This window comes from Nansenia antarctica (genome assembly GCF_963989245.1).
Source record: "Nansenia antarctica genome assembly, chromosome: 12".
NCBI classification, from domain to species: domain Eukaryota; kingdom Metazoa; phylum Chordata; class Actinopteri; order Argentiniformes; family Microstomatidae; genus Nansenia; species Nansenia antarctica.
In genome coordinates this window covers 17,483,767-17,498,858 of record NC_137682.1, presented here as the reverse complement: position 1 = coordinate 17,498,858, position 15,092 = coordinate 17,483,767, and the positions used below count along the sequence as shown (strand labels likewise).

The following is a 15,092-nucleotide window of genomic DNA, read 5'->3' as shown; positions in this document are numbered from 1 at the left end:
TTTGAGTTTATATGGATTCTAGACCGACTTTCAATAGAGATCTCTTCTTTGAAAAGCTTTGGACTTGCTAGCTGTCATTATGGCCAACATGAAATCGCGCAGGTGGGTCATCTAAGTTATAAGTTCTCTTGTCATTCATTGCTTTACCAAAAGCATTCGTTTGGTCATGTAAACATTTCGTTGTGAAAATGATTGTTGCAAGAGAACGACTACAATATGGATACATTGGTGATCTAGACAAGTGGCGAGGCCATATGTCACGTTGATCTTTGACACATCACATGCACCTGCTCCTGTGGCGTGGCAGTGGGCGACGAGCTGGAGCTTTGCAAAAAGTGAATACATGTAAAGCCTTTAAAATGGTTACAATACTTGATGTTGTTTATTAATGACTTGTTTGATCAAACTACTTCACACCTTAGTAAAACATTGTAGCTTCATCCGCGTGCGCATATGACAGCACAAACAATAATAGGCCCTCCGCTGTTAATCATGTCATTTCCTAAATGTGTAATGATGTATGGTTCATACATACATGCATACTTACATACATACATAAATAAATAAATAGAGATATTCGCTTATTTGAATTATTTGTGGTTAATTCGTGTAGCCAGGGAGTTATCATATATAACTGCCTTGGTCTCTAGTAAGTTTCGCTCTCCAATTCATCACACTTAAATTTTCAGAGGCTATGCTAACCTAAACACTGCAGACTCGATAAACTGAGACAATCAGAGTTGCAGAATTTCTAAGCAGAGAGAGCTTGCTCTATCTTGGCCTCATGAAGCATAGGTCTCAGTTCAACTCCTTATGTAGTTCTTGTTTATAGCAGGGTAAATGGAAATATGGGTGTTTCAGAGTAAAGAGAAACTGTTTTTTCTTTATCACTCCGTTTACCCAGAGTGTGTCAGCAAGGACAAAAATCAATAAAATGTGAACTTATTATTATGCCATATTGAATTAGTTATGCATATTGAAATTGTGAGGCAGTGTGCTTTAAGCATTCATGAGTTTCAGCCTATACATGGGTCAATTAACTATTGATTTATGAGCTGATTGGAGCCTTGTCATCAACCTTAAACATGCAAACATGACAATGACGTAATTTCTCCTTGAATGAACAGCTCAGTGGCGCGTGTGTGTCCCCTACTCCTACCCCCCTCTGTGTCCGCTACCCCCTCTGTGTGTCCCCTACCCCCTACCCCCTCTGTGTGCCCCATCTGGGGGCTGCGAGGGGAGCGCTATGGTGGGGGGGGGGGTGGTCTTCTCTCTGCTTTTCACATGCTCAGATGCAAGTTCAAGTTTGAGTGGGAGAAAGCACACGACGGACAAGATCTACCCGCTGCTCTATTGCAATTTCCTTCATCCGGAGTTTGATTTTGAAATATTTGTGCGTGTGTTTGCCAACACCCACAGGCATTACAGTTATTTCTCTGAAACGGAACATGAAGGGAATGAGTGGACTTCAACAGTTCTGGCTCAGGCAGGCCACATTATTCGGCCAGATAATTTATGTAAAGAAATCAAGTCAGGAACATGCGAATCCTCCAGTGTGGGTTTTTGAAACTTCAGCGTGGACCGTTAAGGCGGCAGGGGCCTGCTATTAGCTTGGCCACACCCCGGGCTGACGCCTCCTCTTCCCCCCGGACAGTGCCTCACACACACCTCTGGAGTAGAAAGAGCCTGTTGATGTGGGAGCACCTCACCCCCCCCCCCCCCCTCTCAGCCCGGGATCCAGACCCATTTCCACCGCCTCTTTCCTGTAGTGAGGGAATTACACTGAAATTCAATTGCGACCACTGAAGAAGCCCTTTCATCACAGGCCAGTCGGACAGAAGACCTGTGGGAGGCTGTGTGTGTCTCCAGTTTGTGTGTGTGTGTGTGTGTGTGTGTGTGTGTGTACACACACAGCCTTGCCAGTGTAGTTTAGACAAACGAGCACGTTTAGTCAATCTCTTTCTCTGTGCATTCATGACCCCTTACATACATATTTACAGTACTGCAGAAATACAATTAGGGCAACAACAACCCGCTCCAGAGTTTTCTCTTGCAGCTGTCCCGTATCAGCTTTATTCTAGAATAGTTTCGGTCTGCCCTCCTCACAGCCGTTGGTGCGGCGTGGACATGCTGGTTTTGCTCACGGGTAACCCATGGCAACCGCTGTCTTCTAGTCATTCACCCCTGTTTATTAGATTTTCTACCCTGGTCCAATGTGACGCCATGAAGGAAGTGTTGCCCAGCAACAAGGCACACTCTCCTGCATACAGTAGGAATGCCTGAAGAAGGGGGGGTTCACTGCCAGACGTGTCTCCTAAAGCTATTTCAATTAATGGAGTATTAAGTTAGTGTCTTGAAAGCTGGAGTCAGACCTACTTTACTAACATTGCCAGTGTAGGCAACAAGTGGTTGTGAGAAAATGTGGAAGTTGGCCCTAAAAAGGCCAGCTAAACGTGTTTGTTCTAGCTAGCCTACCTTATAACAACAGGGCCCAGGAGGACACAGAGACTGGCAAAGTGAGAGTGGGCATCACGATGTCTGATCTAGCAGGGACCGCTCCTCTAATTATGGTCAGGAATGTCCCGCTTAGTAGGAAGCTCAGCGTGTTCCCTTCTGCTCTGCAAACACGCTAGCTTAATCCTCTTCCACCGATGCTGCCTGGTCAATCCATACTTCACAGTTTGTTATCGAAAAAAATGTCAGGGCAGTTGCATCTAATCAGCTACGAGTGTTGTTGGCACCGTGACTTTGTGTGTGAGGCTGTGGGCTGAATGATCTACTGTTCCTTTTTTTCCGGTCTTTTTCGGTGTAATGATGTTCTGTAATGATGTTCTGTGAGTCAACACTGAAGTATTGCTCTCGCTCATTATGTCAACATTATATTTTACCTTCATGGCTGTGTTGGCTATGTTAGTGGAACTGGTATATAATTGATTGATAGATCGTTTAGATTACATTTTTGTAGTTTTGTTTTGTTATTTTCTCCCTCTAAATTTCTCTCTCTCTATCCTCCCTCCCTCCCTCCCTCCCTCCCTGCCCCTCTCTCTCTGTTTCTTCCAGTGAGGACGACGATGAAGAACTTCACTCCACAGACGACCCTGAGAGTAGGGACAAGACTAAAGACAAGAAGACACTGTGCAAAGTCAAATGGTCTCGGGACGAGGTAATTCTATAAGGCATAAGTGGACCTACCTGTTATGTTGAGTGTGTTTTTATGTGGTGAGTGTTTGTGTAGGCCTATGTCGTTGTAGAATGTCTGAGTATGGGTTGTATTATTATTAGCTTGTTGCACCACCACACACCATCATTACTTGAAACTGTCTGACAGTTTGTTTGATTACAAATGTTATAGTGGTGACATTTATGAAGAATGTCTGTATGTGTGAACAGTCCATTGCAATCTTGCTATCATATGGAGAGAAGCACTCAATTTCCCTCTGCAGAAAGGGAAGTGGACGGGGCGTCTACTTTACTGAGTTGCTAGCCTACTAGATAAAGGAAACTGCCCAGGAAGATTGGCTCCTCACTGTCTGTGTGTCTCCCTGCTCTCCCTCTCCCCTCTCTCTCTCTCTCCTTCTCTACTCTCTCTCTCCGTCCTCTCTGTCTCCAGGACGAGAGGCTTAAAAAGCAGGTGGAGCAGCACGGAACAGACTCTTGGAAACTAGTAGCAAATTATTTCCCAGTAAGTGACCTAGTATGCCATGACCCACACTGTTAGAACACGGTGTGATTGTACAAAGTCTTGTGTGATTAATATTTAAGCTGAAATTCCTAAACCTAACGTGCCACGTTATTTTGCGAAAGTATGAGACGCAGTGCACGTTAGTCATCCCGCCGTCACACAGTTACACAGCCACTACAGTACTGTCATGTTGAACCATGAGGCTACTTTTTTCTTGCTTGTTCTCTTTGGGTCATTTAGCACATAGTTAACATTCTCCCCCACTTGGGCTGGGTTTTTAAGAGAGAGTTTGTGGTTAGGATAAGACCAGGGGCCCGTCACAAGTGTGTTGACTGGTGTGGTGGTTCTATCGAGAGAGGAGGGGAAGGGGGCTTGTTGTTGAAGATAATAGGGGTGTGGGACAGCTGCAGGTGTGGTGAATTGAGGTGGTCTTCTTTGTGTGTGTGTGTGTGTGTGTGTGTGTCGCAGGGGAGGACAGATGGACAGTGTCAGCACCGCTGGCAGAAGGTGCTCAACCCGGAGCTGGTGAAAGGACCCTGGACAAAAGAGGAGGATCAGAAGGTAAGACGAGATGGGTGTTCCTCCAACCTGGGACGGGGGAGGGAAGGGGGGGGGGGGGGGGGGGGAGGAAGGACGGTGGATGGGTGGAAGGGGAGAGAGAGGGGGGGAGGTGGGGGAATGAAGGATAGTGGAGGGGAGAGGGAGGATGAGGACAGTCACACGAGAGGAGTGTGGAGGGGAGAGGGCAGGATGAGGGCGTTACAGGCAACAACCCATGTCAGAATAAGTCAGATACATGAATGCAACTAATACATAATAATTATAATAATAATAACACAATAATAATAATAAGTAAGTAAAAACGTAACCCTACATTGATAAAGTAATAAAGTGCAGGATTTTACAGTGGCTTCAATTGCGCAAAATGCTGTGCAGAGTACAATGATACAGTATATGGACAAAGGTATGTGGACACAATTATGGTCTGGGGCTGTTTTCATGGTTTGGGCTAGGCCCCTTAGTTCCAGTGAAGGGAAATCTTAATGATACAGCATACAATGCGAGTCTAGAGAATGGTATGCTTCCAACTTTGTGGCAACAGTTTGGGGAAGGCCCTTTCCAGTTTCAGCATGACAATGCCCCCGTACACAAAGTGAGGTCCATAATGACATGGTTTGCCGAGTTTGGTCGGGGAGAACTTGACTGGCCTGCGCACAGAGCTCTGACCTCAACCCCATCAAACACCTTTGGGTTTTTGAATTGGAATGCCAACTGCGAGCCAGTCCATCTCGCCCAGCATCAGTGCCCGACATCCTTAATGCTCTTGTAGCTGAATGGGAGCAAATCACCACAACCACATTCTAAAATCTAGTAGAAAGTCTTCCCAGAAGAGTGGAAGCTGTTAGAGCAGCAAAGGTGGGACCAACTCCATATTAATGCCCATGGTTTTGAAATGAGAAGTTCAACAAGCACATGGGTGTGATGTTCGGCTGTCCCAATACTTTCGTCCATATAGTGTACATGAATGCAGCTAATACGTAATACTAATAACACCACAATACTCATGTATCTGATAATAGAATCATTTAATTGTTTTCTTAACTAGAACATTGAACTGAACATGTGCACATACTGCACAGTACTGGTTCTTATTGAACTTTGCTTCCCCCTTTCATAGCCCCTGCATGCGTTTTCATTGGCAGTGCATACAGTAAGCCCCACTACCTGGTGCCTAAAATAACTCAGACGTTCCAAGTCTCCCTGATCCAGAGCCCAGTGCCTCCTTGGACTGGACTGGAGGGTTAATGTCTCTCATAGCTGGAATGCTGGAACAATGCATTCCATCAAATGGAACTTCATGACGCCCTGCCTCTAAGAATGTTAAGAATGGTGTCCGACATGCAGGCCTCATCTCTGGGAGAAATCCAGGATTGTTTTTGCCTTGGCACATTGGAGAGACATGATCCTGTAGTAAGATACGCATTCAGATAAAAGTGTGTTTTGTTTATGGCTAAGAATTCTCAACCGGTGAGAGGGGCAGCATACCAGCTCTACTTCCGACGCTGCATTCTTGGTATTCTCATGGGTCTTGTCAGTGGTGGCACAGTGGTCTTTTAGAGGTCTGGAGAACTGCCTGCTCTCTGTGTGCACTAAGGGATTGGAGTGGGGCCTTTTCTCACATTTAGGTCCATAAGGTTGTAATAGATACCTACAGTTATTGGTGTTCACTTTGCCTTGTAAGTCCCAACCCAAATGTAGTCCCTAATTTTCAGTCTTTTCTTTGTGTGTGTGTGTGTGTGTGTGTGTGTGTGTGTGTGTGTGTCTGTGTGTGTGTGTGTGTGTGTGTGTGTGTGCATGTGTGCATGTGTGCATGTGTGCATGTGTGTGTGTGTGTGTGTGTGTGCGTGTGTGTGTGTGCGTGTGTGTCTGTGTGTGTGTGTGTGTGTGTGTGCGTGTGTGTCTGTGTGTGTGTGTGTGTGTGTGTGTGTGTGCGTGTGTGTCTGTGTGTGTGTGTGTGTGTGTGTGTGTCTGTATGTATGTGCGGACAGGTGATTGACCTGGTACACAAGTATGGCCCCAAGCGCTGGTCGGTGATTGCAAAGCACCTGCAGGGGCGCATTGGTAAGCAGTGTCGTGAGCGCTGGCACAACCACCTCAACCCCGAGGTGAAGAAGTCCTCCTGGACCCAGGAAGAGGACGGCATCATCTACGATGCCCACAAACGCCTGGGCAACCGCTGGGCAGAGATCTCCAAGCTACTGCCTGGAAGGTAACACACACACGCACGCACGCACGCACGCACGCACGCACGCACGCACGCACGCACGCACGCACGCACGCACGCACGCACGCACGCACGCACGCACGCACGCACGCACGCACGCACGCACGCACGCACGCACGCACGCACGCACGCACGCACGCACGCACGCACGCACGCACGCACGCACGTGGGTCTAGTTGAAAAATAGAGAATAACTGAAAATACTTTGTCCCTGGGTGAGATCGAACCACCAACTGTTTGGTTAACAGCAATTACATTTTAAAAAATCAGGCTGAATTTGTGTAGTCTGATGATCCTGGCATAAGTGTTGCCTAGCTTTGGATCTAGTTGAAAAATAGAGGATAGCGAAAAATACTCATTATGATGTATGTAAACCTCATGTATGAGGTTTTGGCAAAAAATGCTAATATATAAAAAAATCCTCTTCACCCCCTGTGCAGTTCCTCTACTGTAAAAGAAAGAAAGAAAAGAAAAGAAAAATAAATTCTTCCTTCTTCTAGCATTGTGACTCCCAGTGGCCCCTGGTTCTAGCATAGATTAGTTTTTTCTTATGATGACTGTATAGAAGATGATTATCACTTACTTTAGACAAATATACTTCGCTTTGGATAAAAGCGCCTGCTAAATGTAAAAAATGTCAAACAAATTGTAAGCATTCAACAACCACTGTATCAAACCACTAAATTGCTGACTTAAATGTAGAAACTGGACAGATGGAACGCTCATTCCTTTGAGCTGTTTAGTACCAAACCATTATGTTGAAGCAGTCAGACCACTCCTCTCATCTCCTCATCCTCCCCACGTCCCCCTCAGGACGGACAACTCCATCAAGAACCACTGGAACTCCACCATGAGGAGGAAGGTGGAGTCGGAGGGCTACCTCCAGGAAGCCTGCAGGGGGTTCAGCTCGGAGCACGGAGGGGTGAAGAGACGCCACCACAGGCCCTGTGTCCCCTCAGCGGAGACCTCCCACCGGGGGCACAGCCCTCTGGCCATGATAGGACCACCAACGCAGGTGGGCATCCTAGCCAGTAGCCATGCAGCTCAGTTTGAGTTTGATGTCGTTTAGGTCTTAGGTCCACTCATGTCAACAGAGCTTTATGCTACTACCACCAACAGTGGGGATGAACAGACTTTCAGTTCCATTCCGTTGGGTTATTTTGTTTAAAAGTTGTTTTTTTTGTTGAGTGGGGCAGTCCCGCTCTTCTATATATATTTGTACATTTTTAAATTTTAAATTTTATTGGATAGAGATAGTGAAGAAAGACAGAAAAGTAAGGAGGAGTGGGTCCACCCCAGGCCACCAATTGGATTGGATTGACTTGAAAAGAGATTTCTTTTAGAGAATACTGCGCTTGTTGATTTCTAGCTAGTTTTGCGAGAGCTTGGTTTTCATGTGTTTTGGCTGTTCCTGTGTTCCTGTTCCTGCGTGTGTGTTGTAGCTTGGTGCGTACCCCTACGGCCCTCACAGTGGACAGCTGATGGACAGCATCCCAGATACATCCTCCAGCTTCTTATTGGTAGGTGGAAGAGCTGATCCACTGACTCCCAACGTGTTTCCTTTTGTTGCTCTAAATACCAGAGGTTTGGAGTGATGCCGGCAGAGCTGATCCAAAAATCTCTGTTTAAGGGCAAAACCAAACTGGTTCTGGACCAATCCGTTGTTGGAACGACTCGGTTTTCTCTCGGGGGGGTGTGGGGGTGTGTGCGTCATTCCTGTAACCTATGACAACACCTCCATAAATATTCGGAAAATACTAATGTGAAGCAGCACCTCCAGATGAATGGATCAGAGACGTTTACGTGCCCACTGCCTTAAAGGGGCAGCGCCAAGAGTCTGGCCCGGGCCCACCTCTAACCCTGGCCCCGTCCCCTCCACCGCCCTGTCTCGTTCCTCCACTTCCCCACTGTTCTACCTTTCTATCTGTTCTTCCCCATTAATCACTCTCTCAATCAAACAACCAACTGAGTGATTGACCCTGACTTTGTTTTTCTTCTTTATCTATTAACAAAATCATGCAGATGTAAAAAAAAAGAGTAAAATCGTGTAAACATGCGAGTTCGTCTTTGATTATGGTATGGAGTAGTGGTAGAATGTGAGTAAACCTGTTGTCTTTTCCCTGCCTTCTTTCCTCACTCCCTCCTTCCTCTCCTCCTCCTCCTCCTCCTCTCCTCCTCCTCCTCCTCCTCTCCTCCTCCTCCTCCTCCTCCTCCTCCTCCTCCTCTCCTCCTCTCCTCCTCCTCTCCTCCTCCTCCTCTCCTCCTCCTCCTCCTCCTCTCCTCCTCCTCCTCCTCCTCTCCTCCTCCTCCTCTCCTCCTCCTCCTCCTCTCCTCCTCTCCTCCTCCTCCTCCTCTCCTCCTCCTCTCCTCCTCTCCTCCTCCTCCTCTCCTCCTCCTCTCCTCCTCCTCCTCCTCTCCTCCTCCTCTCCTCCTCCTCCTCCTCCTCTCCTCCTCCTCTCCTCCTCCTCCTCCTCCTCCTCCTCTCCTCCTCCTCCTCCTCTCCTCCTCCTCCTCCTCCTCCTCCTCCTCCTCCTCCTCCTCCTCCTCCTCCTCTCCTCCTCCTCTCCTCCTCCTCCTCCTCCTCCTCCTCCTCTCCTCCTCCTCCTCTCCTCCTCCTCCTCCTCCTTCCTCTCCTCCTCCTCCTCCTTCCTCTCCTCCTCCTCCTCCTCCTCCTCCTCCTCCTCTCCTCCTCCTCTCCTCCTCCTCCTCCTCTCCTCCTCCTCCTCCTCCTCTCCTCCTCCTCCTCCTCTCCTCCCCTCGCGTGTGTTTATTCCAGCCGTCCTGCCACGACGACCCTGACAAAGAGCAGAGAATTAAGGAACTTGAGCTGCTACTTATGTCAGCAGAGACCGAAGTCCGACGACAGGCCCAGTGCCGTGGCCCATGTGTAAGGACACACTCTTGAGTGTGCGTGTGTGTGTGTGTGTGTGTGCGCGTGTCTGTGTGCGTGTCTGTGTGCGTGTCTGTGTGTGAGAGCACAAACAGTAGTATAGTATGCTGTAGTGATGCTGTAGTATGCATCTCACCACCCTCCATACACCTCTGTTATCTGTGCTTAGTAGCTCTGCCCCAAGACCCCCGCCCCCCCCCCCCCCCCCCCCACCACCGCTCATTAACTACCTCTCCTGCCCCCCTCTCCGCAGCGCCGTAGTGCACGCCGCTCGTGTGCAACTCATGCCAACAGCTTGGTTTGAAAACCAAACATGCATTCTTTTGTTTTAGTTTTTCTCATACCCCCCCCCCACATCTCCCTGTTCCTACATCTTTCCTTTTCCACCCTCCATCTATCTCCACCTGAATCTGTTCAGTTTGTGGGGGGGGTTTCTGAAAGTTAAAAGAACAAACTGTGTCAGGAGCACATGGCAGAAAACAGTGGTTTAGATTTTATAATCATAAAATCACTTGGGGCCTCATTTATAAAGCTTGCGTACACAACTTTGACTGCAATTTTGGGATTTATGAAAAACAAACTTGCCGTGAAAATGTGCGCACCTCCACACACACTGGGACCCATGCGTACGCACAGAAACTACGCCAGTTCTACGCAAAGCTTTATAAATGAGGCCCCTGGAGTGGTGCTGCCCCATGCCTATCACCGACCACCAACGGTCAGTGATGGTCCCCAATGGGGAACCACACACTGACCACACACTGACCACAAACTGACCACAACCCTCTTCAGCTCTTGAGTGTTCTATCCTGTGCCCACTCCTGTCCTTCTGTCTCTCCATCTCCCAGCTACCTAGTCTCCAGGTGACCCTATAGGGTGACCTTCAGGGGAGGCTGGTGGAGGAAGTCATGCGAGGACTTCTGCCTCCAGCAGCCTCCACTGGTGACCATAAACCCTCTGTGTGTCTCTGAGCCTAATGAAGTTTCTCTTGAGGGATATGGTTTAAGTTAAATTGAACACGCTATGAAAGGACAGGTCTTTTGCTGTTTTTTAGTTTTTTTTATGCAACACCAAGGAACTCTGATGCTCATGATGTGAACTTTCATAGCGTAGCGTACCTCAAGAACTTAAAAGAAGAAACTTCATAAGGCCAAATGGAGTCATGCCGCCACCTCGAGCGTCTCTGAGCGACACCCACCTAACCCCAGTTTCCCGTCCCCCAGAACGTGGAGGGCTACTCCAGCTGGTCCGACAGCGTGTGCGACGACACCATGACCACCAGCAGCAGTAGTCTGGAGGAGCTGGCGGAGGCTCCAGGCTGGAGGGGGACAGAGGAGGGCCGGGGCCCCCCGGTTCAGCTCCACGTCTCCCCCAGCAAGTTCCTGTCAGTGGAGGCCAGCGCCGTGCTCTCCACCCTGCAGACCATCCCTGAGTTCGCCGAGACGATGGAGCTCATCGACTCGGTGAGCGTGTGTGTCTGTGTGTGTCGGTGTGTGTGTGTATATGTTTGTGTGCTTGTGTATGGACATGGGAGTGTGTGTGAGTGTGTGTGTGTGTGTGTGTGTGAGTGTGTGTGTGTGTGTGTGTGTGTGTGTGCGTGTGTGTGTGTGTGTGTGTGTGTGTGTGTGTGTGTGTGTGTGTGTGTGTGTGTGTGTGTGTGCGCGCGCGCGCGTATTCAAATACTAGTGCCAGACCCAGAACGTGGATGTATTATAAATCCATTGCAGATGTGTCTGGCTCTGCAGGACTCTGCGGCGTGGGGTGACGTGGACAGCTTTGACCTGTCTGAAGTGGGGACCCCCCCGAAACACACACAGGGGGGGGGCTACACACCCCAGGAGAGGACCACCGCAGAGTGCATGGTGTACACAGTGGAACCCCCCCCCTCCTCCTCCATCACTGCCCTCGGCAAGCACTGTGCCCCACTGGGCCAGGGCAAGGGCAACCTCCACACCCCCACCAACATCCTCCACACCCCCACCAACCTCCACACCCCCACCAACATCCTCCACACCCCCACCAACCTCCACACCCCCCCCCACATCAACATGTCCAAGACCGGCCTGCCGTCCGTGGGGAGGAAGAAGAGGAGAGAGAGGGGGGATCAATCCCCCACGTGTGGCAGGATCGGCCCTTCCTTCGTAGACGCCGGCACCAACTCGCCCAAGAACACTCCCACCAAAGGCCTCCCTTTCTCCCCCTCCCAGGTACGACGCGCGAAGCCGTATTCCTCGATAGTTGGGGTGAGGTGGACGTGTGTTTAAGATCCCAACGGCTTTATGCTTGTCAGCTCGCAATCGAAACGTTGTGACCGAGATCCCCCTCTCTTAACTGTCACGGTCATTGTATTCCCCCAGTTCTTCAACATATCAGGGGGTGAGCAGCATCTGAACCTGGACAACCCAGCCCTCACCTCCACCCCAGTGTGTGGACAGAAGGGTCTCCTCAACACGCCCTTTCAGAAAGAGACCACGCCCAAACACCAGAAGGAGAATGCTGGGTGAGAGAGTCAACTACAACTAGTTACAAGTACAGAGTTCTGTTATGTTTCCTACACTAGACTAGACTGTCTCATATGTTCTGTTTTTGCCTGTGGAGGTGGTTGAAACGTTGAAACGGGGTTGTAACAGTTGCTCTCTCTCTCAGTTTCAGGACCCCTAAGATCCGTAAGTCCATTTTGGGCCTGACACCCAGGACTCCGACACCTTTTAAAAACGCTCTGGCCGCTCAAGAGAAGATGCATGGGCCGCTAAAGATGGTGGTAAGTGTCGTGTTAGTCTATGTTTCTAACGGTGTGTGTGCGTGTGTGTGTGTGTGTGTGTGTGCGTGAGTGTGCGTGAGTGTGCGTGTGTACGTGGGTGTGGGCATAGGCGTGTGCATGTGTGTGGGCGTGTACACATGTGTGCATGTGCTCATGTGTGTGCGTGTGTGCGTGCGTATGTGTGTGTGTGTGTGTGTGCCCGGGCACGTGCGTGTGTGTGTGCGCGTGTGCTCATGTGTGTGTGTATTATCTCTGTGCTCCAGCCTCAGCCCCTGGCCTTTCTGGAGGAGGACATCAGGGAGGTGATGAAGCAGGAGACAGGGTCAGACATCTTCACCAGAGACCTGCAGAGACCTGCAGAGACCTGCAACCTGCAGTTCAGGACATGGAAACACGACGTACGTCTTCACATAACCACATACAACTCAAAGACCCTTCTGGTCTTAAGAAGCTTACTTGGAAAAACGACGGCCATATAACAAAATATGTTTTCTAATGATTTGGTCCTCACTCCCTCTTCACACTATATCCAACAAAACGAATATAACCGTTTAACACTAGAACCTCGTGTGCGTTTTTACCTACTAAAAGAGCTGCCTCGGTTAAACAATGCCTCACTGCCTCTTTACAATGGGATTCTGCCATTTACACACAACGACCACTAGTTGGCCGCTTGTAAATTAGCCTGCTTCCTACACAGAAAAACTGCAAAATAGATTTAGATTAGCTTATCCTGAAGTGATTTTGAAAATGTAAGGATACTGGCTGGTAGAACGCACATATCTAAGAAAAGTCATGAAAGGAGGGTCCTTGAAATTTGATAGAGTGCAAAGATACAATAGTTTTTTTTTTACTCACAGGGGTGATGGCTGATTAAGTGTTAAACAGCAACACTGTTGCACCATAACAGGGTCTAACAGTCTGAGTCTTGTGTGTTGCCAGTTGGACGGCCCTGCCAGGAAGGTGCGCAAGTCCCTGGTGTTGGACTCCTGGGGGAAAGACTGTCTGAACGTCCAGCTCTTCCAGGACCAACTCAATAACGCACAGGTTTGTACACAGAGCCACACACTCTCGATCCGACGTGACTGATTTTATATCAATGAGTTCAATTCAATTCTCAAAAGGTTCTTTTTTTATTTCCCCTGCCAGCCTGCACCTCACCAAACTATGGTGTGTGCTTTCTTGCTTTTTTGAACATGTGCAGTATTGTGAAAATGACTTGTACAAGCCTTGTACAATACCCACTACCAACGTCAATGTGATAACCAATCTGGGCTCAAATAGGCTCAAAATAATAAATGAATGTTTCCCCCCCCCCCTCTTTCACCAGGTCCAAGAGGACAGTCTTCTGACCAGCTCCTTACTTATGTCCCCTCTCCCTGAGAGAGAGGTACATAACTGCTCTCTGTCGTCTGGGAAGAAAGGGTCCTGCACCCCCCTGCGGCGCCTCCCCAGCCCCCGCGGCAAGAAGACCCACAGAACCGCCTCTGTTCAGGTTCTTATCTATTAATGACCCCAAACTACATTTTAAGTGAGAAGTTATGGCTGCAAAAGACAGGAAATACATTGCTATAGTGCTGTATGTTGGTCTACTGTACTTCAAAAAACATGTTACTCACCACTGGTGCAGATTGTTTTAGGATTCTCAATAATTCCATAGGAGAGGCCATCTTTTATACCTCAAGAGGAAAGATGACCTCCATGTTCAGTCAAATCAGTTAACGCCCTACAGTATGATCTTAGGGAGAGAGACACTGTAATGGACGTTGGGTTTAGCTGGTCCCCAGTCAAACAAACATGGCCTCTTTCAGTGAGCTATTATCTAATAAACCCTCTTTCACAAACGTTAGAGCGACAAGATCAGTGTGGCGTTGTCACATGGCCACAGGGTGTTGGGTACTTAAGTGTTGAGTAGTACGCATTATTCCCTCAGTGTGTTTCAAACAAACCCATATTGCTCTCCTCTCTCCTGCAGGTGAAGAGCGAGTGGGAAGCAGTGGTTTATGGGAAGACGGAGGACCAGCTGATCATGACAGAGCAGGCCCGTCAGTACCTGAGTGCCTACCCGTCCTCCGGCTGCACCTCGAGGGCCCTCGTCCTCTGAGACCGCAACCCTCTCCGCGATTCACACTACGCCCCCGTCCACCGTGGTCACTATGGCAACCCCAGGCCCAAGACTCTACTAACAACTTTCTAGACAATCCGTTCTAGGCAACTAAAATTAATGTTTTTTTTAAAAGACATATTTCTAAAACACTGTGAGTGAACACCCCAACGTGTTGTGGCAGAGTACTTTAACACAAAAGATAAGGGCCCTCGCCATTCTTTTTCTAGGTCACTGCCCAAGTACTCTCTTGTCCTCAAGTGTGATTTTGCTAGCCATTGTTGGGTTTGTTTTCTGTTTTCTTGTTTTGAACACAAATAAACTGTTGTCCTAGCCATGTAACAGTTGTGTCCAGATAAGGAGTACTAGATTTTTTCTAAGATGTTTCTACTAGATGTTGAAACAACCTGCGCACACAGTAAGCTGTAGAAATAGACTGTTTTAGCAGTAGCAGTGGCTGCTTTTGAGTTTTATATTGTTAATATATTGTTTAAACGGAGAGAGAAAAAACATAAGAAAAATGGCATTTTTATGATGTAACATTACACGTATATCCTCCTGCTTGTTTGTAGAACTACCATTTATTGTGGAGGACGCTAAAACTGTTATGAAGTCTTATGAGAAGAAGAAAGGACGCTGTCAGTATTGCACTACTGAGTTACCGTAGGTTGGCTGCAGAGAATTGACCAGTGTTTAGGGTTAACTGGATAGCACTTGTGACACGACTAACATCTCTAAACATCACGTCTCTGTCCCAAGGCCACGTCATTTCCTTTTGCGGTCTCAAGTCGAGACATTTGAATGTCATCATGTTGAATGTATTTCATAGCATGAAAACTGCAAAGAAGCTCAGAATGGAAGGGTACCTTT

General features: G+C 48.4%; 1 protein-coding gene across 1 annotated transcript; it reads left to right on the top strand.

Moving 5' to 3' along the window:
- Positions 1 to 79: 79 nt before the first annotated feature.
- mybl1 (v-myb avian myeloblastosis viral oncogene homolog-like 1) lies at positions 80 to 14,222 on the top strand (the record flags this gene model as incomplete). Its single annotated transcript, XM_080543599.1, has 16 exons — positions 80 to 102; positions 3,061 to 3,163; positions 3,611 to 3,682; positions 4,151 to 4,243; positions 6,232 to 6,452; positions 7,281 to 7,482; positions 7,910 to 7,987; positions 9,244 to 9,354; positions 10,581 to 10,820; positions 11,085 to 11,564; positions 11,715 to 11,857; positions 12,004 to 12,118; positions 12,382 to 12,516; positions 13,061 to 13,165; positions 13,449 to 13,613; positions 14,094 to 14,222. 16 exons carry the CDS (start codon positions 80 to 82, stop codon positions 14,220 to 14,222), a joined length of 2,415 nt encoding a protein of 804 aa, XP_080399725.1.
- Between the last annotated feature and the right edge of the window lie 870 nt (positions 14,223 to 15,092).